The sequence below is a fragment of the Xenopus laevis genome, chromosome 5L (genome assembly GCF_017654675.1).
Source record: "Xenopus laevis strain J_2021 chromosome 5L, Xenopus_laevis_v10.1, whole genome shotgun sequence".
Classification (NCBI taxonomy): Eukaryota; Metazoa; Chordata; class Amphibia; order Anura; family Pipidae; genus Xenopus; species Xenopus laevis.
The window spans coordinates 76,777,499-76,799,634 of record NC_054379.1 but is presented as its reverse complement, the minus strand read 5'-3'; the positions used below and the strand labels follow the sequence as shown (position 1 = coordinate 76,799,634).

At 38.4% G+C, this 22,136-nt stretch overlaps 1 protein-coding gene across 3 annotated transcripts; it reads left to right on the top strand.

Annotated features, from left to right (window-relative positions):
- Positions 1-1,549: 1,549 nt before the first annotated feature.
- Positions 1,550-21,214, top strand: mcm9.L (minichromosome maintenance 9 homologous recombination repair factor L homeolog). Of its 3 annotated transcripts, none has more exon segments than NM_001091304.1 (13): positions 1,550-1,607; positions 4,428-4,757; positions 5,367-5,680; positions 6,480-6,561; positions 6,819-7,019; positions 7,422-7,547; positions 7,679-7,798; positions 13,460-13,634; positions 15,316-15,518; positions 17,088-17,291; positions 17,937-18,019; positions 18,812-18,957; positions 19,193-21,033. In NM_001091304.1, coding segments are annotated over 12 exon segments (3,432 nt in total). In that variant the 5' UTR covers positions 1,550-1,607; positions 4,428-4,447; the 3' UTR covers positions 20,661-21,033.
- Positions 21,215-22,136: the final 922 nt, after the last annotated feature.

Below are 22,136 nucleotides of genomic sequence, written 5' to 3'. Positions count from 1 at the left end.
CACACGATTGCTGTTACTATATTTGATCTGAATGGATAGCAGCAGGTTAGGAGATGGCACCAAACAATTGTTTGTGAAGGTAAGTTTGCACGTCTATGACCACCTTTACTTCTAATATCCTCATATTTTCCAACAAGGGGTACTTAATTATAGTACACAAGTTTTAGTGAGACATGTGACAAAATTAACATCACTACTAACCGTTTATAAGTGATGACATCACTAGTCACGGTTTATATAGTGAATAAAGTACCCGCTATTGTAAAATATCAGGATATTATAAGTCACGAGGATATCCATGACAATAATCGGCCTGGTGTTTTTATATAGGTCATGGAACTCAGAGGTGACTTCTAATATTCTTATATTTTACAATAGAGGGTACTTTATTTATTATAATACACAAGTTTAGTGAGTCATGTGACAAAAATGACATCACTACTCACCGTTTATAACTGATGACATCACTAGTCACCGTTTATATATATATATATATATATATAAATAAAACGCACAACAGCCATGAATATTTTTTAAATGATATCCTTATAATACACAAAAGCCATGAATATCTTGTAAATTATATCCTTATAAACGGTGAGTTCTGATGTCATTTCGGTCACATGACTCACTGAAACGTGTGTGTGTTAATAAAGTACCCCCAGTTGTAAATTCTGAGGATATTAGAAGGTTACAGGTCGGAGTTCCATGACCTGTAAAAAAACACTTGGACTTTTTATATGGTCATGAAACTTCTCGTAACTTATAATATCCTTATATTTTACAAGAGGGGGTACTTTATTCATTATATAATACACAAAAGCCATGAATATCCTGTAAATTATATCCTTATAAACGGTGAGTTCTGATGTCATCAGTTATAAACGGTGAGTTCTGATGTCATTTCTGTCACATGACTCATTGAAATTTGTGTATTATAATAAATAAAGTACCCCCAGTTGTAAAATATGAGGATATTAGAAGTTACCTCGGAGTTCCATGACCTGTATAAAAACACTCGGCCTTCGGCCTCGTGTTTTTATATGGTCATGAAACTCCTCGGTAACTTATAATATCCCTATATTTTACAAAAGGGGGTACTTTATTCACTATATAATAGCACAAAAGCCATAGTACCATATAGTACCAGTTTGGGTTTGACTGTCAGTGACAGCTGCTGTAAAACAGATAAAACCCCTGCGGGCACCGCTATTTACAAACACCCTACTGGGCCCAAAACTTACGGAATCTGCACATGCAGGAAAAAGAGTACAAGATTACTTTAGTCAATTTCACCCATTGTCGTTTCATAAATTAACCCTTCTTCGGTTCAGCGCCCCTTGTTTGCACGAAAAGATACTAGTACTGTCAAGGTATGAAACCACTTTTTTCTCTCTGTAACAAAAGCAGGAGGTGCGAGCAGAGATAAAACACATTATGGCTGGACCAAGCGCGGCAATGGCCGCAAACAAGCCACTTGGAATTGAGTTATTATAACTGCTCAAAGCTTACTGATACGTCAGTCTCGCGTGATGAGACTTTGCTGCGGCGGGATTTTCTGAAAGTCAAGGAAGAGGAAACTTGGGGTTATCAGCTGTGCGGAATGTGTAAGTACTATAGTAGCGATGGGTTAGGAAAAGCGGGACTGTGTATTTACGTGGGATAGAGGGTGGACCCCCAGCATATCCAATGCTTGTTCCAGGACGAAAAGTTTGATAAAACTAAATGTTCAGAAAGCGGTGTAGGTGAAGGTCCCCGTCCCCACTTGATGGCCGCTCTGATTGGGGGTCGCTGTGTTACTGCGCAGGACAATATCCATGAAGGGTAGGGGGTAAATGTGCCATTTTGTGGGTTCAGTCTCTTGACATGAGGGGGTGAGGGGATGCTGTGTGATGAAGTGCAGGGGCGAGCTTCACAGTGCTGTGTACATGGGCTGCAGGCTACTGTAGCATTAGAGACGCATATCCTATGCTGGTTGGCACTGTGATTGTAAGACATGCTGTGGTGTCTACTGTGACATGAGATGCTAGGAGAGGCGGGTCTGTGACGTGACGCTCTGGGAGTGGGAGGCTTTTATTGGCCTGTGTGTGGCCCTCTGACATCTGATTTGTTCTTGAGCTGGTGGGGACAGGTTGGGCATTTGGGCGCACAGTGCTTGCTGCAATAAAGATGTGCATTGAGTTGGAAAAAAAGACTGGAATAGGAGAGGCCTAAATAAAAGATAAGTAATAAAAAGTAGCAATAAGTATAAATGTGTAGCCTTACCGGGCATCTGTTTATTATGTGCTCAGTGAACCCCATTTGAAAACGGCAAAGAGTCAGAAGGCGAACAATTCAAAACTATTACAATTAGAATTAACCGTTCCACAACATAGGTGAACCAGCCCTTTAATTTAGGAGCCACCAATTGTAGACTCTACAATCTGCGATTGAAGCATACCTCCCAACTGTCCCAGTTTGAGCAGGACAGTCCCACTTTTGACAGCTCAACCCGCTGTCACAGATTTGTACTGATAAGTCCCTGGTTTCTCTTTGATCTGCTGCACTGAACAGCCAGAAACAGATGCAAAGTTTCTAACTTAATTGCGTATTGGCAGACAGCCCAGAATACTTTGTGACAGTTTGATAAGATAAGAACTTAGACTCACAGCTTAGAGGGCAATTCACCTTCATTTGCAAAACTGTAATAACATATAAAAACCACAGAAATGTGTTCAAACTTTCATAACCTGCCAAATTATGTAAAATGAACATGGTAATTAGGGGGTTTGGCCACAAAAATGGGCGTGGCCAAAAATCGGCGCGCCAAATCTATTTATCCCTCTTTCTGTTTCCTAAATGTTGGGAGGTATGATTAAAGAAATCTACAGTCAGCGATTGGGTGCAGAAGTGGGTCAGTGGATTTACAGCCTTGTCTGCTTGAATGAATGGCTTTTGGGAAACCAGTTTCTGCATCACCCCAACAACCTGGGCCCACATAATAGCCCTCCTGTGTTTCCTGCCAGCCTGCCTGCACTCTGGTAAATTTGATGCATACATCTCAAAAAACTATACGTATTTGTTAGATAGTTCACTTTCCAAATCACTAGCATTTTTATGAGTATTAATATTACATTTGTTATGCATTTCTTTATATTATGAGAAATATGTAATTGTTTTCTTTTAAGTTTTTAGGAATTTAGAATAATATGTCCTTGTTGCAGTGGTGGAATGAAACATCCATTCTAGTAGATTTAGAAAACTATATAGTTTTCCAGTTAAACTAGCAGTGCTCCTAAATTGAGAGCAGAAACTATCTAGTAATACATAATGGGTAATGGCCGTCCAGCTGTTACAGAAGAAAAAATGGCAAAGCCTGTGGCAGTAGGTAGTTGTTCAGGGCTATCTTTTGACATAAAAGCGAATTGGAAAGCAGATGTATACTGCTCCGAGACCGAGACTATACTAGAGAGGTTTGAGCGCATAACAAGATGCATAATGTACATTTTGGTAGAATTTTTGCATGGGGAAAGTTTCCCATTTCCACTAATGGGAAAAGTTTTTTTTGACATTCAGTGGGATTGAACTGGACTCTGTGGAGCTTATTTATTATGCTTTGTAAACTAAAATTTGCAGAAACAATGGTGTAAAAAGCTGTGTAAAATTAATTGGGAATTTATCAAGGTGTGTGTAATTTTGCAACATGCAAACAACAGATTTGCCGCCATTATTATACATTGCTTCCGGGGGAAGTCTTTGTAAGACATGGTGAAGCCGAGCAATGTGTGCTGTATTATCCTGCTGTATTTAACACAGCATAATAAATATGCCCCTATGTGTTGCATACGGCTGCTACCCGTAAAGAGTTTGTTACTGCTTATATAATACTGACATGTCAGAACTTTTTTTGCTAAAGGTAAATGTATATATATCTGATATATGTAAATATATATATCTCTTCTAAATTGATAGTTTATAATGTCCTTATTGCTGTGTAAATGTACAGTAAAATATAACATTGCTAATTCAATACTAATTATTTATCTCTTTTTTTTGTGAGGTAACTTTATGAGGGTCATAGCTTCACCCAAAGACTAATGAAACCGTGACCAAACAAAACCACAAAATGCTGTCTTAGTTTTACCACATGTAACTTTGGAACTCATGCTTAAAGCCACAGTATTTTTTCTTAAATGATTATTAAACATGGCTGAATTAAAAATCCAGAGTGAGGTGCAGAGAGAAGCGAATGGCAAGGCAGCCCTGTACTTACTATGTACTGTATGGCAAGCAGTAAAGGCAGGTTTCCCTCTGCAGATGCAGTTATATAGTTTTGGCTTCATCAACAATTTAGAAAATATTTACTTTTTACAAGAATGAAGGAACAAGTTGAAACAAAACCACCAGGACATTTTTAACTTCTATATATTATTACATTCTCTTTGCAGTTTTATCTAGAGGCTGAATCATGTATCTCGGTTCTGAACAAGTAGCGCTGGTGGGCCAAGTCTTTGAATCCTTTGTGCTGGAGCACCACAAAAATGAGATTGCCCAGATACTTACTGAGAAAGAAGAGCATGCCCACTACTCACTGGTTGTTAATGCCATGACACTTTTTGAAGCAAACATGGAGATTGGAGAGTACTTTAATGCCTTTCCAAATGAAGTTCTGCCCGTCTTTGATAATGCTCTGCGCCGTGCTGCCATGAGCTTTCTTCAGTCTTGTTCAGAAAAATACACATTTCTTATGAAGCAGAATCTTCATGCAAGGATAACAGGTATGCAAGATTGTCTTCTATACACATAGGACTATATTGCCCCTCTCCTGTTTTGACATTTTTGTCGATACACAGACCATGACTGGCCCATGACTGATCAAGAGAATCAATTCATAAAGTTATAGTTCAAAAAACAAGTACCTGCAGCATGCCAGTCACAAGGTTAACCTTTAGTTATAGGATTCACTTTAAGCTGTTTGTGTGTGAGCCAGAGTGTTATATTAACCCATTGCCTAACGCTCCTCATTTCATTACTGTTGTCAAATTTAAAGGACAATGAAAGGTTAAAATTAAGTGTATTGCATAATAGCGTTTTTTTCTTACTTTAATTAGCGCACTGACCTTTTCTCCTAACTTCGCTTCCGCTCTCTATGAAAGCTGCTGTATTGGAAGGCGCTCCATGTTAGTAGGGTGACTAAGCTTAATTCACTATTGTGGCACATGCCCATGCTCTACCTGAGCATTTCTTTCCTCCTTTGCTGACCTGAACTGCATACTAGGAAAACAACATCAAGTTGCTATGCTATGTGCAATCACAGATATACGAGTACTTCAAGGAGAAGATTTATGACCATTTTAGTGACAATTATTTACATTTTGCTTTTCTAGGTCTACCAGTGTGCCCAGAGTTAACCAGAGAGCACATACCACGAACCAGAGATGTGGGGCATTTCCTTTCTGTAACCGGTACAGTAATTCGCACCAGCTTGGTTAAAGTGCTCGAGTATGAGCAAGACTTCATGTGCAACAAGTGTAAGCATGTGGTCACTGTGAAAGCAGACTTTGAGCAGCATTACACATTCAAGCCACCCATCGCTTGCTCAAATGAGGAAGGCTGCAACTCCACCAAATTCACCTGTCTGTCAGATTCATCCTCTCCAGCCAGCTGCAGAGACTATCAAGAGATCAAGATTCAGGAACAGGTAATGCTTCCCCGTACATTTGAATTAACATGTTATGTGCATATAGTCAATATCTTTGCCAACATAATGTAGGTAGGATTTATAGAGACATTTTTAACAACTAATTTTTTCAGAAGTCACCAAGAACATGTTCCATGCATATTTTTTCCTAAAATGGGCTATTGGGATCATACTACACCGTTCAAAAGTGCCTTAGGGTTAATGACTCCTTACTTTCGTTAGATGGTGCGTAATCTTGTAACAAGTACAAGAGTTCAAAAAGCCTGACAATGGGTAGTACTGGATCGATTACCACCCATTTTGCTCAAGTTACCGCCAAGCTGCTCTTACTTTTGTGGGCATAAGAACAGCAGCACTGAGAAGTGCCGGCACACTTTTTTTAGGCTCCCATACTAGCAACCAGGTAGTTTTAGCTAGATTTCAACAACCTACATTAAAAAGAAATATTACATCAGAAATACAACAACATGGCCCCATTGTTGCCCTTTTGATGTGTTTTTTTTGCATTCATTAGAATATAAATAAATGCTTGCATCAATGCCATCATTTGTAGTATTAGTGATTTTTAAAAACATCTGAGAAGTTTTAATTATTATACACCAGAGTCTGGGCACCTAATGTGTGTGTACCCCATTGCAGTAGTCAAGATGTTAGCGGTTTGTCTTTAAGCTAACTGTATCTTTAGAACAATAAATAGAATAATAATCAATTATTGATTGAGCCCACTTGAGTACAAAATATCTGTGCATTTAATTAATTTAAGTTCATTTAGATTAACAGTTTATTGATTTATGAACAGGTTCAAAGGCTATCTGTTGGCAGTATCCCTCGATCAATGATTGTAGTTTTGGAAGATGACCTGGTTGACAGCTGCAAATCTGGTGAGGATTTTTTTCTTCTTTTAATTCTCCTTTCAGTGCCTATAGATATTGACTGTTTTATGGCATTGTTTACTTCTGAGAGCAGTGTGGGCTGCACTTGAGAGTTGAGAAAACAACCTGTCTCTTGTTTCTTTCTGGAATATTGTTAATTTGTTCTTCAGAACACATCCAAGAGCAAATTCAGGGATCTCCTGCTCTCTTTCTACGATACCAGAAAAAATATCAAATAATGTCATTCACCAATTTTTACCCAACAGGAGATGATATAACAGTCTATGGTGTGGTGATGCAGCGGTGGAAACCCCTTTATATAGACATGCGCTGTGACCTGGAAATTGTTTTAAAGGCCAATTACATTTCAGTCAATAATGAGCAACCTTGTGGTGTGGTTATAAATGAAGAAGTACGCAAAGAGTATGAAGATTTCTGGGTGAAGTATAGGAACAACCCTTTAGAAGGTAACCTGGCTATTCAAAAAATATATGAAGTGCAGCAACTTTTCTAATAAACTTTAAAATTGTGAAATGGACTTAGATACCTTTCAAGGCCTGTGTTGTCCTGAAAGCTTTATAATCATCAAGTAGAACTGGTTATAGTGTGCTACACAGTGTAAAGGCTTTTTGCAGCCAGTGAATGCTGTACTCTATTGCAGGGTGAAGTAATACAAATCAATAAAAACAGCAGAACTTTGGTTATTTTGTGACAAGTGAAAACTTTACTTAGGTGTCAAAAGCTTAACTATAAGAAAAACCATAATAAAATGTGTATTTGAAATCTTTAACTGGGGATAATGTGCAATATTGTTTTTTTGTTGTTAAGGTCTGTGTTTAATGTTGCTTCTAAAAATTTGTATGCTACAGGTAGGAATGAAATTCTGGCCAGCCTGTGTCCGCAGGTATTTGGTATGTTTGTAGTGAAGCTGGCAGTGGCCATGGTGCTGGCTGGTGGAGTTCAGAGAATTGATTCTGCTGGAACAAGAGTGAGAGGTTAGTGATGCATTTATTTTCTGTATCAGCCTGTGTGGAAATCCACTGGATTCCATATACAGTTTAATGTTATGCATACAAAGGACCATATGTATCATTGGGCTCTCCTCTCATTATGTTTTACCTCACAGGTGAGTCACATCTTCTGCTAGTTGGAGACCCTGGCACGGGGAAATCACAGTTTCTGAAGTATGCTGTAAAGATTACTCCGAGGTCTGTCCTTACTGCAGGCATTGGATCTACTAGTGCAGGTATGACAGCTATAGCAGAGTGTGTAATTGCTGTACAGGTATGGGACCTGTTATCCAGAATGCTCAGGACCAGGGGTTTTCCAGATAAGGGGTTTTCGGTAATTTGCATCTCCATACCATAAGTCTTCTAAAAAAAATAATTTAAATATTAATTAAACCTAATAGGATTGTTTTGCCTCCAATAAGAATTCATTATAACTTAGTTGGGATCAAGTACAAGGTACTCAATTATTATAACAGAGAAAAAGGAAATAATTTTAAAAAATTGTAATTATTTGATTAAAATGGAGTCTGTGGGAGATTGCCTTTCCGTAATTCGGAGCTTTTTCGATAACTGGTTTCCGGATAATGGATTCCATACCTGTATATGGTTCGTCTTTGTATAAGAGAAATTCCTATCGTGGAACATTTTAACTAACAAACTCTCGATTTATCCGAAGCTCCTCATCTAAGTCACACAACTTGTAGACTTGTAGTCCTACATCCTGTGAACTTTTTGTGGATTTGTTTGTTGTCTTGTTAGATGAATGGAGCACAATGAGTGTTTGTTTTTTCTCTTTTGTCCAGCATATTAAATACTGTCCAGCAATCAAGTACTGGTATGGTATTTGTTATTTAGAAACCTGTTATGATATAAACTCAAGATTATAGTAGTTTCTCGTAGAGTCATTTTTAAGCAAATATTCTTGTAATAATAGACATTTACAAAGGGTGATCCGTGTGGCAGAACGTTACACTAGATTTGATCTAAGATCACTACAAGGTATTTGTAAGGAATACTTACCTTTCCTCCGGTTCAAACCCACGCCATGGACAAGATGGCGAGCCCAGTCTTTCCCCGTGGCACGTTCTGACGCCAATGCATCAAAGCGTGCGCAGTGTCATGATGCCGGAGTGTCAAAATACGCAGTGTCGGCATGCAACGTCAGCGCTTGTTTGGGGCGAAAATCAGCCTATAAAAGACACCAGAACATTACAGACCGTGCCCAATTATAGGTTCTACTTCTTGTGTTCCTGGGTGTGATTTCTGAGATTGTTATTGATTCCTGTGCTTGACCTCGGCCTGTTATATCGACTAAGAACTCTTGCTGCCTGTATTGACCTTTTGCCTGAACTTGACTATTCTTCTTCTTCAACCCTTCGGATACCTTGAACTGTGTTGGACTGTAGCTTCTTCCTAGGTCCGCAAATCCTAGCAGATCCTTCGGGCCTGACAGTATTTATATAAGGAGATGCAGAGCATTTAGAATGATTAAAGATAGAACCCCTCCTTGAAATGATCTCTTTGATTTATTTAAATCAGGAAAACATTTTAGGAATCTTTAAGGCTAGAACAGAGAGTTTTAAGAAAATTTTTATCCTCAGACTATTCGCCTTTTTATTTATGGTATGCCACCACAGTTTTTTTTTTTTTTTTAATTGTTTATAATTACTTTTATATTGGTGAACTTATGCATTTTTATTTTAGATGTTTTTACCCTTTGGTTGCTTTCAGTCTGGGTCTCCGGTGTGAACAGTACAGGGCATTAGGGTGTGAATAATACAGGGGATTACAGTCTAAATGTGAGAGTTAAACAATGCAGGGGCCATTTAATCTCTGAAGTGATACTCTTTAAATTTTACACATGGTAAACAGACACAGCATGCAGACCTTCATGTGGGTGGCCACAAAAAGAGGGTAACTTGTACAGGTATGGAACCTATTATCCAGAATGCTTGGGACCTGGGGTTTCCCGGATAACAGATCTTTCCGTAATGTGGATCTTTGTACTTTGTCTACTAGAAAATCATGTAAAATTTAAATAAACCAATAGGCTGGTTTTGCTTTCAATAAACATTGATTATATCTTAGTTGGGATCAAGTACAAACTACTTTTTTATTACTACAGAGAAAAAGGAAATAACTTTTTAAAAATTTGGATTATTTGGATAAAATTGAGTCTATGGGAGACAGCCTTTCCGCAATTGGGAGCTTTCTGGATAATGGGTTTCTGGATAACAAATCCCATACCTGTATAACTTTGTATGTGACGAATAAAGGTATCTTATCTGTTTTGCTTTTTCTGTAATAAGAGCATACATTAACTATGCTAACGTAAATCCATGTTGATACCAAAACATTCTTATTCTATTTTATTAAAGTGGTGATTCACTTTAGTATGTTTTAGAATGGATAATTCTAAGCAACATTTCAGGGCCTTAATTTTTTGTTTTTGTATAGTTTTTAATTATATTTCTTCTCGAGACTCTTTTCAGCTTTTAAATGGGGGTCACTTACCCCAATTTAAAAAAAAAACAAGTGCTCTATAAGGCTCCAAATGTATTGTTATTGCTACTTTTTATTACTCCTCTTTCTATTCAGGCCCTCCTATTCATGTTTCAGTCTATTACTCAAATCAGTTTATGGTTGCAAGGGTAATTTGGACCCTAGCAACCAGATTGCTGAAATTACTAACTGGCGAGCTGCTAAAAAAGTATCCAAATAATCCAAAAACTTCAAATAACAAAAAATAAAAACCAAGTGCAAATTGTTTCAGAATATCACTCTCTGCATCATATTAAAAGTTAATATAAAGGTAGCTTTAATGCATGGTATTCCACATTACATAAATATTCTTTATCTGAAATCGGCTGGATAATAGATAATGTACCTGTCTAGTCTATTTAAGAATAATTCTGTACGTAGCTGGAAAGTAGCTTGGTAATGCATGTATAGTATGTGCTATACCAAGCTTGAAGTTCTGTAGCTTTTGGGAATCAAAAACAAGCCATAGTGTTGAAACCACAGTAACTGTATTTCATAACAGGTGGAACATTAGAAGTTTCAGCAGCTGTTGGAAAACTAAATTCTCATTGTGCAGAGGAATGCGGGGAAATATATTTCACAGTAAATGTAGATTATCATATTTGGCACTGTGCATCACATTGAGGTTTAACAGCAGGCAATTCCTTGAATATAAGGCACATGTGCAGAGATTGTTGAAAAATGTAGACAACATGGCCCATTATCACTATCTGAATTTCCAAAAATGAATGTAAATGTGCATAAATATCTGATTATACAGATTGAAAGATAATTTCTGTTTCAAAGATAAAGTCCTGTGCTGCATGGACCATTTTCTCACCACAACCCTTAAAGTGATACTGACACTAAAAAACGACCCTTTGAAATATGAATGAACATTAAAAGTTAACTATAGGTCATGTTGATAGTTTCTTGCTGAGAGGTCTGTTTTTGTAAATAATTTTTAGTTGATGTTCCTAAACCTGACTGTTTTGCCAACCTGACTGTCCCATCTCAGCCTGTTTCTCTTGCTGCACAAATATGGCAGCCCCCTCATAGAGGAGGACAGGGAGTCAGATGGATAATGTAAAAGCTTTGAGCAAATACTTTATGGAAAAATTACAGTAGTAAACAAAGCCAATACTATGATAGATGTAAAAATGGTTTCATTTCTGGTGTCAGTATCTCTTTAAGGTTGCTATACACATTACAATTATGATCTTTCCCGAGACCATTGGTCATGGGAAAGATCATTTGTTTTCTCTACTTATGTTAAGAGCTGAATCGTCCTATGCAGTAGAACTAATCTGACAATTCAGCATTGACGTTTTGCCGACGTTTGGGGGCCTTCAAATGTGCCTGATAAAAATTTTCCATCTTGTCTGGTTGACTAGACGACCAATATGCAAGGCTTTTGCTAATATCTGTTGCCTCGTCTCCCACCATACATGCCCCAAATAATATCAGTGTGTGTATGGCTACCTTTAGGCACACAGACAAACTTTTTGTTTTATTGTGGAGTATTGAATTCTTAAATGTGACGTCTCTTTTCCACCACCCACTCTAAAAAAGAGGGACTTACAGGCCCAGAACCCATCACTTCGCTATAGAAAAACTTAAGGGATGGGTTGCATTACACTGTCCACCTAAGGGGTGTTAGAAATGGTTCTTCAGATTAACATGGTTTCCTTTCAGTCCGGGGAATTGAATTGTCTGAAAAATACCTTCTTTTTCAAAGTTCAGATAGTAGTGTTTTTGCACATTTTCTACATGAGCCCAACTGTTATGTCAAAAAGGGGGTACATTTTCCATTACTGTAGCTGGCTTTCCTATACAGGATTAAGTTTTAATGTGCTGTTAGTTGTTGCTGTTAGCTTAGGAACCACGTAATAAAGGTTTCTTTTTTAACAAACCCAATTCTATTATGGCTGGCAGATTCGGGAAGATTTCCTCACAAGGAAACTTCGGGCGATTTCGAAGCGCAGCGAGTGCATTGCCGCAGGCAATTTTTCATTTTAGCAGGGGGAAGGCAGTTCGGGGAGATTGTCGCCCCGAAGAAGAGGCGATTAGTCGCCAGGCGACTAAATCTCCCCGAATCTGCCGTGTGCTAAAGCCCTCAGAAGGAAGTTCAAAAGAAACAAGTGTTAATGTAAACAAAGTGCAGGACCTGATGCTATTTACCACATGATACTAAAAGAGCAAATCACTTTGATTGCTGCACCACTTTACTTATGGTGTGTGTTTTCTCTGTGGATCTGGCCTGTATCTGTGCACGTTGACAGGACTGGAATCCTGCTGTACCCAGTTTTGATTTTGGCTAGAAAGTGAATGTGTGGGCGGAAATCCACTCTTTATATGCACTGATAGGTGGATTCCAGTCCTGTCAATGCTCACAGATAGGAATCAGAGAGGTTGCTTATAGTGTATTTTTGCCGACTTTTTTACATCGGCGGTGAAAACACATTGGAGATTGTTTATAAACACTGGGCAAGTTTGCAACTGGGCAGTAACCCATAGCAACAAACCATGTTTGCTTTCGTTGTTTAACTTCTAGATGATTGAAAAAAAGAATCAATAAATTGTTGCTTTGGGTTACTGCCCAGGTGCAGATTTGCCTGTTGTTTATAAATAACCTCAATGCGTGCCATAGACTTTAATCTCCCAGCATCATTTTATGTCTGACATGGTGCAAACAGATTAGTGACTGCTGATGTGGTGCATCAAGTTTGAAGCTTGAAAACTACAGGCATAGCTTGACTTCTGTGATAGGAATGCTTTTGGAAGCAGTAATAAGATACTGGAATAAACTTCAGATCTTGACTGAGCTTGTGCCAGCATGGTTTTACATGCAATATATATTGACACACAAATGTATACGTCTCTTTGCATAAATGAACAGAAACCTAGCTATTGGGGTTGCAGTGAATGTGATCTACCTTGATTATGCTAAGGTATTTAATACAGATTAGTATTAGTGATTAAATAAAGGAATATTGACCTTGAACACAAATAATCCTAATTTAAACAATGCAAAAAAAAGACAAAAACCTCCATGTTTTTTTCATGTTTTCACCCTTCTACACACATACAGTAGCACCATGGGCACAGGACTTTGCGCTACAGAATGAATTGCAAAGAACTGCACCACCCCCATGAATGCAGTGCTGCTAGCATTTACCTGAGCATGTTAAAACATCCCTTAATATCTGTACTTGGACAAAGAAATGCTTGAAATATAGATCGTAAATATGGTGTTGTTTTTGATTTACAAATACTGCGCAAAGTACTGTAACTCTACTGTATTGCGATATATGTAATTTGCTGCTGTGTGTTTGTTTATTTATATAATTGTCTTTGATGTTGAATGTATTTTCTAGGCTTGACTGTTACTGCAGTGAAAGACTCTGGAGAGTGGAATCTGGAGGCTGGAGCCTTGGTGTTAGCTGATGGAGGCCTGTGCTGCATTGATGAATTTAATAGCATCAAGGAGCATGACAGAACCAGCATCCATGAGGCAATGGAGCAGCAGACCATCAGTGTTGCAAAGGCTGGGTAAAACCTGAAATCTGTCTCTATTTATTTTATCTGTTTGTTCTTTGTATCTGTTGTTATGCCCTTAAAATGCTTCTGAATAGCTAGTAGAACATGGATGTAGTTATGATTCCTAAGCCCCTCTGAATGTCAAATGTGCGTGCTGAAGCAACGGAAATCTAATTCAAATGGATATTCCACGTGCAGCCATTGTTATCTTAGACAAGGAAATCATAGTCTATTTGTGTGTAAAATTTCACAGCTTGGGATGTCATGCCGATTCTGGTAGAACACAGATCAATAATCACAACTCTCTTGTTAAAGTAAAGAGAGTATATAGTAAAATAGAGAGCAGATGTCTGCACACCTCTCAAATGGCGTGGTCTGTATTTATAAATAATTTCGGGTGGTGTAAGAGACACAACGATAGCCTTTCCCTGTATCTCTTACACTTTGTAAGTAACATTATAGCCCCTATTTATAATGTGTCAAGGAAGTAATATGTTCTACTTCAATGCTGTTTTCCATCGATGTAAGATCCATTAGGCTTCCATGCTTTATTATATTTATACCAACTACACCTGTCATAGGCTTCATGTGTTTATATGGAACAGCACTAACAATATTTCAGCAGTTCTTCTGGCAGACATTTGTAAATCATTTTATAACTAATAAGCATATTTGTGTTCAATGGATCTTTCAAGTCATGGGAAGTTGTTCTCAAACCTGTGGTCCTCCAGCTGTTATGATCTGTAAGAGCTAAGACTCCAATCATCCTTATAATAATGGGGTGGATAACATGTCATCGATATACAGATGTGTTGTAAAGTGAAATTACAGCAAAACAAAATTTAATCCCAGTTTAAATGAATAATGACATGGTTATTTGCACCCTCCTGTTAACACATGGCCCTTGTCCGTAAAGGTGTTCGGGGCACTCATACTGAGTTTTAAATGTATTATCATGAGATTTGGAAGGGATACCAAAAACCACTACATAGGTCTGGTGTACATTCTAAAATACAGTCCTATGAAAAAGTTTGGGAACCCCTCTCAACCTGCATAATAATTTACTCCACTTTCAACAAACAAAGATAAGAATGGAATGTCTTTCATTTCCCTGCAACAGGTACTGGGTGTTTTCTCAACAAAGATTTTTAGTGAAGCAGTATTCAGTTGTATGAAATTAAATCAAATGTGAAAAACTGGCTGTGCAAAACTTTGGGTACCCTTGTAATTTTGCTCATTTGAATGCATGTAACTGCTCAATACTGATTACTGGCAACACCAAATTGGTTGGATTAGCTCATTAAGCCTTGAACTTCATAGGCAGGTGTGTCCAATCTTGAGAAAAGGTATTAAGGTGGCCAATTGCAAGTTGTGCTTCTGTTTGACTCTCCCTTGAAGAGTGACAGCATGGGATCCTCTGAAAACAAAGATTGTTCAGTATCCCGGTTTAGGGGAAGGCTACAAAAAGATATCTCAGAGGTTTAAACTATCAACAGTTTCATCTGTAAGGATCAGGAAATGGAAGGCCACAGGAACTTGTGCAGTTTGTATAGACTTTTGCCTGAACCCAGATGTTTGTGGGTGTGTAAATATGCGCCACACTTTATGCAGTCATCCCTGCTGGAATTAATATTTATGCTCTACTTGCATATGTTGTTTCTGCAGCAAAGAAAACCACTGTTTTGTTTTCTAGGTTAGTGTGCAAGCTGAACACTAGGACAACCATTTTGGCAGCAACAAATCCCAAAGGCCAATATGACCCAGACGAATCCATCTCGGTGAATGTAGCCCTTGCTAGCCCTCTGCTCAGCAGATTTGACTTGGTTCTAGTTTTGCTGGATACCAAAAATGAAGACTGGGACCGCATTATTTCTTCGTTTATTTTGGAGAGCAAAGGTACAGTTTATTGTATCATGATTTTCTTCTTCCAAAGAAAGGTAGCTGGAAATCATCATTAGGTGTATCTTATGGTTGTTCAAAAAACCAGTATCACAAACCACTGTGCTAGTTCAGGTACTCGGCACTTTACATGCATCTTCACAATGATGGGAGAGCAGTTTCAGCATTGACTCTCAATGTCTGATACAAAGGGTCACCAAGCTCTGTTCAATAAACACAATTGTATTTACTGTATAAATGGGGGTTAAAATGTACATATGCCTAACTTGCATATCTCAAAAAGGATTACCTGTGACTGTATCAGGCACAATGCACTTACTGCCAGCAGATGGAAGGCTTTATTTACAGGGCTCTTCTGCTAGACGTACAAACAAAGATTGCACCACCATTACAGTGTATAGTAACATAGAAGCTTAGGTTTACCTTTGCCCAGACTACAAGGCTGCCTTCCTCTATAGTTGTTAGAAATCTACTCTTCCCAGCTGCTCTCCTACCAACAGGTTAAGGCAGCGCCAGGAAGGTGCTGCTATGCACTGGGCCCCATGAAAGTTTTTTTGCGAGGAAGGGGGAATTTGTGCTTGGCAAGTTCTTATTACAGGGCTGGAGCCCTTGGATTTTTTACTTTGGAGAAATACAGCATGGACCCTCCAGCAAGGACCAGTGCACACAAGTTATGGCACACACAATAGTTTTTTTGTGTGTGTCCTGTACACTCCACAAACATTAAAGGTTCAGTATAAAAATAAAAAAATGGTATATATAAAAAATGTTTCGAATATAGTTAGTTAGCAAAAAATGTAATGTATAAAGGCTGGAGTGACTGGATGTGTAACATAATAGCCAGAACACTACTTCCTGCTTTTCAGCTCTCTTGCTTTCCACTGATGGTTACCAGGCAGTAATCAATCAGTGAGTTGAGGAAGGGCACATGGGTCATAACTGTTTGCTTTTGACTCTGAGCTGAGCTGAATGCTAAGGATCAACTGCAAACTCACTGTACAATTATGTCCCATGTGGCCCTTTTATAGTCGCTGTCTAACTCGGAGTTAGAGAGCTGAAAAGCAGGAAGTTCTGTTCTGTCTGACATCCAATCACTCCAGCCTTTATTCATTACATTTTTGGTTAACTAACTATATTAGAAACATTTTTTATTTTGCACAGCCTATTCACACAGTTTTTATTTTTATACTTTATTCAGCCTTTTTTTGGGTCACCGTTATACCACAAATTGTGTTGTTACTGAAAATACCCTACCCTTTCTCTATATTACAAAAGATCATATTTTAATTTCTTTTCTTTTATTGTTACAAAGGGCTAATAAATATGGTTTTGGATTTACCTTCCTTATGCTCAGTTTTTGTCCAATGACAGACTGGGCGAGACTGTGCATTTGTTGTCCGCATTATTAGAAGTCTAAAGATCTGCTTATTGCAGACTAGCATGGCACTCTAGCCCAGAATGTGTGCCAATAGACTACATTATACAGAATCTATTATGCTATTTAGGAATTGTTTTATTAGTAGAATAGGTAAATACATATGTTAGCATGTTGTATATATTTTTAAGGCTGCCCTCGTAAATCCGATAAGCTGTGGAGCATGGAGAAGATGAAAACCTATTTCTGTCTTATTAAGAATCTTCAACCCAAAATGTCTCAAGATGCTAATGTTATCCTGGTACGTTATTACCAGCTACAACGGCAAAGCAGTTGCAGGAATGCAGCACGTACTACTATTAGATTGCTAGAAAGTTTGATCCGCCTAGCAGAAGGTAAGGCAATGCAATGTATGCTGATTTACACAAATTAGGTAATGCATTCAAGTAAATAAACAAGTCAGTGATTATATCAGGATGACAGTTCCACAATTTTCATAAAGGTATATTTTCCTTTTAAAAATAACCATCCATGTTATAAAAATGGTGCAATTTGATTCACTCATCCCTTGCCTGTACGTTTGCCTGCCACAGATCATAAATACTAATATGCCGTCTATTCAGGGCCTTTGCATATTCAGGTTGCTCTTTGATGTGATGTGATGCACCATATTTTATTGGCAATAGCAGCATGGCAAAAACATCCCTGAGCCCTGCCAGGCAAGGGGCGAAGTGGATCAAAGTGATAGGGGAGGGGGAACCATTCCCAAACTGTCCCAAAATCTCATACTGCCATCTTGATACTAAAATATGAAAAAAATCTAAAAATAAATATTGCTAATTATTCAAAAATAACAAATAGACATTTTTAACTAATTTATAAATGAATGCATAGCTATACCATATACTTCTGCATTCTGGGCTTCTCTGTACATGGCTCAGGCCTCGCCTACATTCTGTGAAGTTGAGTTGTGTGATATTAAGCAGTGTCTTAATCAGTTAAGCAATAAGGTATCAGCAGTTGATATTCTGCTTTTCCAGCCCATGCTCGGTTAATGTATCGTGATGTTGTGACCACAGAAGATGCCATAACAGTGGTGTCCATAATGGAGTCCTCGATGCAGGTGGGTGGTTTTGATTGCAAATTGGTTCAAAAGGCCTGCTGTTATATATATATATATAAGTTTTATAGAACTGAAACAGCTTGATAGGCACAAAAAATGCTCAACAGCAGGACTTCATTCCTTGCCGTGCATTTATTGTGCCATTTATCATGTTTCAGGGATAACCCTTTAACAAGTGCTTGACGCCTGGTGTCTAGCTCTGATTTATATGCACAGCTCATATCCCATACAGTATGCATTGGGCCACTGACACAGTGAAGAGATCAGACCAATTAGCCGCTCCCAGCTCACCATTCCATGTCTTGTTGGAGAACAGGTTGCCATGGCCTTTCATGGACTCTTCCACCATTAGTACAGGCATCGCCTTATGGTTAACAGCAGAAGTGCTCGAAACACGTAAGGCCTTGGCCCTGTTTACCTATTTTCATACAGTGCTAATAAAGAGAGATATGACCAACTAGGAGCCAGTAAAGTAAGTACCAGGAGGTGCAATTCATCTTCATAACCCCATGACACATTCTTCATAGTCCTGCTTTACCCTCTGGTCCATCCAGCGGCCATTTATACTGTACATTCATTAAAGGGGATTGTTATTCATAGCTTTAAAGCCCTTTCAGTTAATTTCTGGCATAGAAATAGTTTTTTCCAGAATTATTGCTAACTGGTTTCTAAAGCAATAAAGGGAGTCTGTTGGCAACTCCCACTAGGCTTTTTTTCTTAGTGAATGACACAGTCTTCTATTGTTTTATAAATGTATTTGATTTTTGTCATGACGAATGTCTTATTTATTAGGGAGGTGCATTACTTGGCGGTGTCAATGCATTACACACATCCTTTCCAGAAAATCCAAGGGAACAGTATCGGCTTCAGTGCGAGCTCCTATTGGATAAACTTGGGCTTCAGAAATTGCTAGAGGAAGAGCTTCAAAGGCTAGAAAGGTATTTCACTTCTATCTTAGAGCAGGGTCCAGGCTCCTAGTTGTAATATGTTCTAACATCAGATTGTAATGGATCTTCAAGGACTTTATAAATATCCTCTTAATGTTAAACTAGTTTTTATTTTGTTGATTTGTTGCTTATTCCCAGTGTGTCCGATAACTGGCACATAACATCTTGGTTATCTGTGTTTTATAAATTGCTTATTACTGTTTGCATTTCTTGCTTCTAAAAATAGGCAGCAAAGTGAAGATTCCTCTGAGTCTGATCTTGGGGAAAGTGCAACAAACCTCGTTGGACATAAAGTAGTGCACAGTGAGTGTGTCATGGAAGAAACCTTTAGCACTTTTGAAGCTTCTTCTTTGCCAGATGAAACACACCTGGGAGTAACTGGCAGTGCTGCATTCATACAGACTCCTAAGAAAACCATCTCCGATATGACCAAAAGTGATGACACCATTAGGAAGGGTACCATTACACCTGCTGAACAAAACAGAGGTATTAGCACAGATGCCGAGTCCTCTTTAAAACAAGGTAATGCACAACCACTCGCTGGTGGGCATCTCTCTGAAAATAATCTTACAAGATGCACTGATAACAGTCTTGGCTGGTTTGATACACTTCAATCCATTCAGATGTCTCCCATCACCAAACAAAGAGAAGGATGCACAGCTGAAAAGCTTCAACAAGAAGTCCTTCCTGTATCAACAGAAAGTAGCTGCCATCCTGCAGACAAAAAAGTTGTAAATTTAGGAGGGAGGAACAAACTTGAAGTTTTGCAAGCTAGTGGAAGCAGCCCTGGCGGAAATGGAAGGGATTTATCAAATCACACAGTGACTTGTGGAAGCAGCCCTGAGAGAAACAAAAGAGATTTGTCAAATCACATAGTGACTGAGCATGTTTCTAAAAAGTGGCGGAGAATAAATAAAGATTCCCTTTGTGGAAAAAATGTGCCATCTTTCCAGCCTCAGTCTGAAAATACAGATTCGGCTCCAGTCTGCTCCAGTGTTCCTCTGCATAGTACCCCTGATGTTCCCCAGAGAAGGAAAAGAATTATTGCCCAGGTGGAAAAGCAATCGAAAGCAGAAGTGGAGGATCCAGACACAAAAGCACGACTAGCCCAGTTGGCCAAGTTTTCATTTAAGCGACATTCAAAACTGGTGCATTCACCTGCAGGGGATACTGACACAGCATCAAATGCACAGAAACATGATCACCCAGTCCAGAAAATTACACTATCAGAGAAGTTGAACAATTTAGGTAGGACTGTAAATAATGTGGATAAATCAAGCAATTCTGTTAATGGCTCAAAGCAGCAAAAGCATGTAGAGAATACATCCAAACAGACTGTAATAACGCAGAAGAGTAACTTTGAATCGAACACATTAAACGCTCCTGTGCATGAGACAAAGTTGAATGAGGGGTGTGACTCCAGAAAGGTTTCTTCTAGTACACTTGCTAAGTTAGCACGCTTTTCTTTCTCACCTCCTCCTGAAAATCAAGCAGCGGAGACCAGCAAGGAAACCCTGATTTTACCAAGAGCTGTTGCTCCAGGCAGCAAAAGAAAGTGTTTTGAACTGAATCCTTCCACTGATAAAACCACAATGTCAAGTAAATCTCTTTTCTCTACAACAGACTTAGATGATGAAGAGTTAGATGTGGATTGGGAGGCTGAAATAAAAGGAAATCAGAGAATTGCCACATGAAGATGCAGTATGTGTTGTTTGGGTGTTATTTATCGTTATGTACACACGAACAGTGACTAATTGGTCATACAGGTATACCAGTTACAGGGACATTTCAGAAAGTAAATCAAATCATTCTACAACAGCAGGTGGCAGTGTTGAGAATTAGGTCACTCAATTCATTTTATTTTACTTCATAGAATTCCATATTATGTGGTTCATTACTTTACCATTTTTGTTGTATCGTGAACTGTTAACCTTTCTGTAACTGGTTGAAATGATTTCTGTAAAATGTTGTTTTGTGCCTTATGCACGTAAAACTTTTTTTTCCAAATTATACACTGTATTTCTAAAAATGTAGAGGTACTGCTAAAAAAAAAAAAAAAAAAAAAAAAAAAGAAGAAAACACACACATATACACTGTTAAGGGCCCTTACTCATGGGCGTTTGAAACTGCACTCTCCTACGTTCCGCTTTTATGCGTTCAGCCGCAGGGGAGCGCAGGAGTAGACGCGCTGAATTCTTTTCTATGCAGCTGTACTCACACAGACACATGTAAGCGCCGAATGCAGGAAAAATGCAACGTGCTGCGTCCCAACCTGTGTTCGGTGCTTACATGCGTCTGTGTGAGTAGAGCTGCATTGAAAAGAATTCGGCACGTCTTCTCCTGTGCTCCCCTGCGGCTGAACACATAAAACTGGAATGCAGGGGAGCGCTGCTTCAAACGCCAGATCTGCTGGATGTGCTTTTGGTCTGGAACCTTGATTGTGTGCAAAAGCGCGCACATGAGAGCCTGACCAGTAGTATTGGTTATCAATTCATTATTACTTGGGCTGGCAACCTGAAAGCCCACTGGTCAACTCCCCACAACTGTAGAATACAAATTGCTCAAATGAAACTTTCTCCTTTACAACTTGCACTGAGCACTGATGAGCTTGTTTTATGCGCAGAAACAAGAATCTACACATGGCTTTAAAATGTATACAAAAAAATACTGGACTTTGATGCAAAAAAAATGTATAATATATTTTTATAAAATATGTTTAATAGTTTTCTAATTATTGTTAATGTCAAGATTCACCAAGTTTTCTATATAACATTAAGAGGGTTATTTATCAAAGATCAAGTTGATTCTTACCTGAAAAACTATATTTTTCAGTCTAAACTTTTCAGGGTTAAAAAAAAAAAAACTTGAATTTTTCGAGATTGATTATACCCCATAGCTGGAAATAGCTTGAATCCGAAAATACACCAGCTAAAAACCCATTGAGATCGCGTAGAAGTCAGACAGAGGTCCCTTGAACCATTTGAAGACGTTTGTAGCCTTCATGTTCAGTGGATTTGTGCAAAAAATTCAAGCGATTCAAGTTTATTTTTCGCAGAAAAATTGATCAAGTTTTTCACCACTGATTCAAGTCTTTTACATTTGTTGTTTCATAAATTCGAAACCATTTGAGTAAAATCATTCGAGCTATAAAAAACAAACCTAAAACTCTA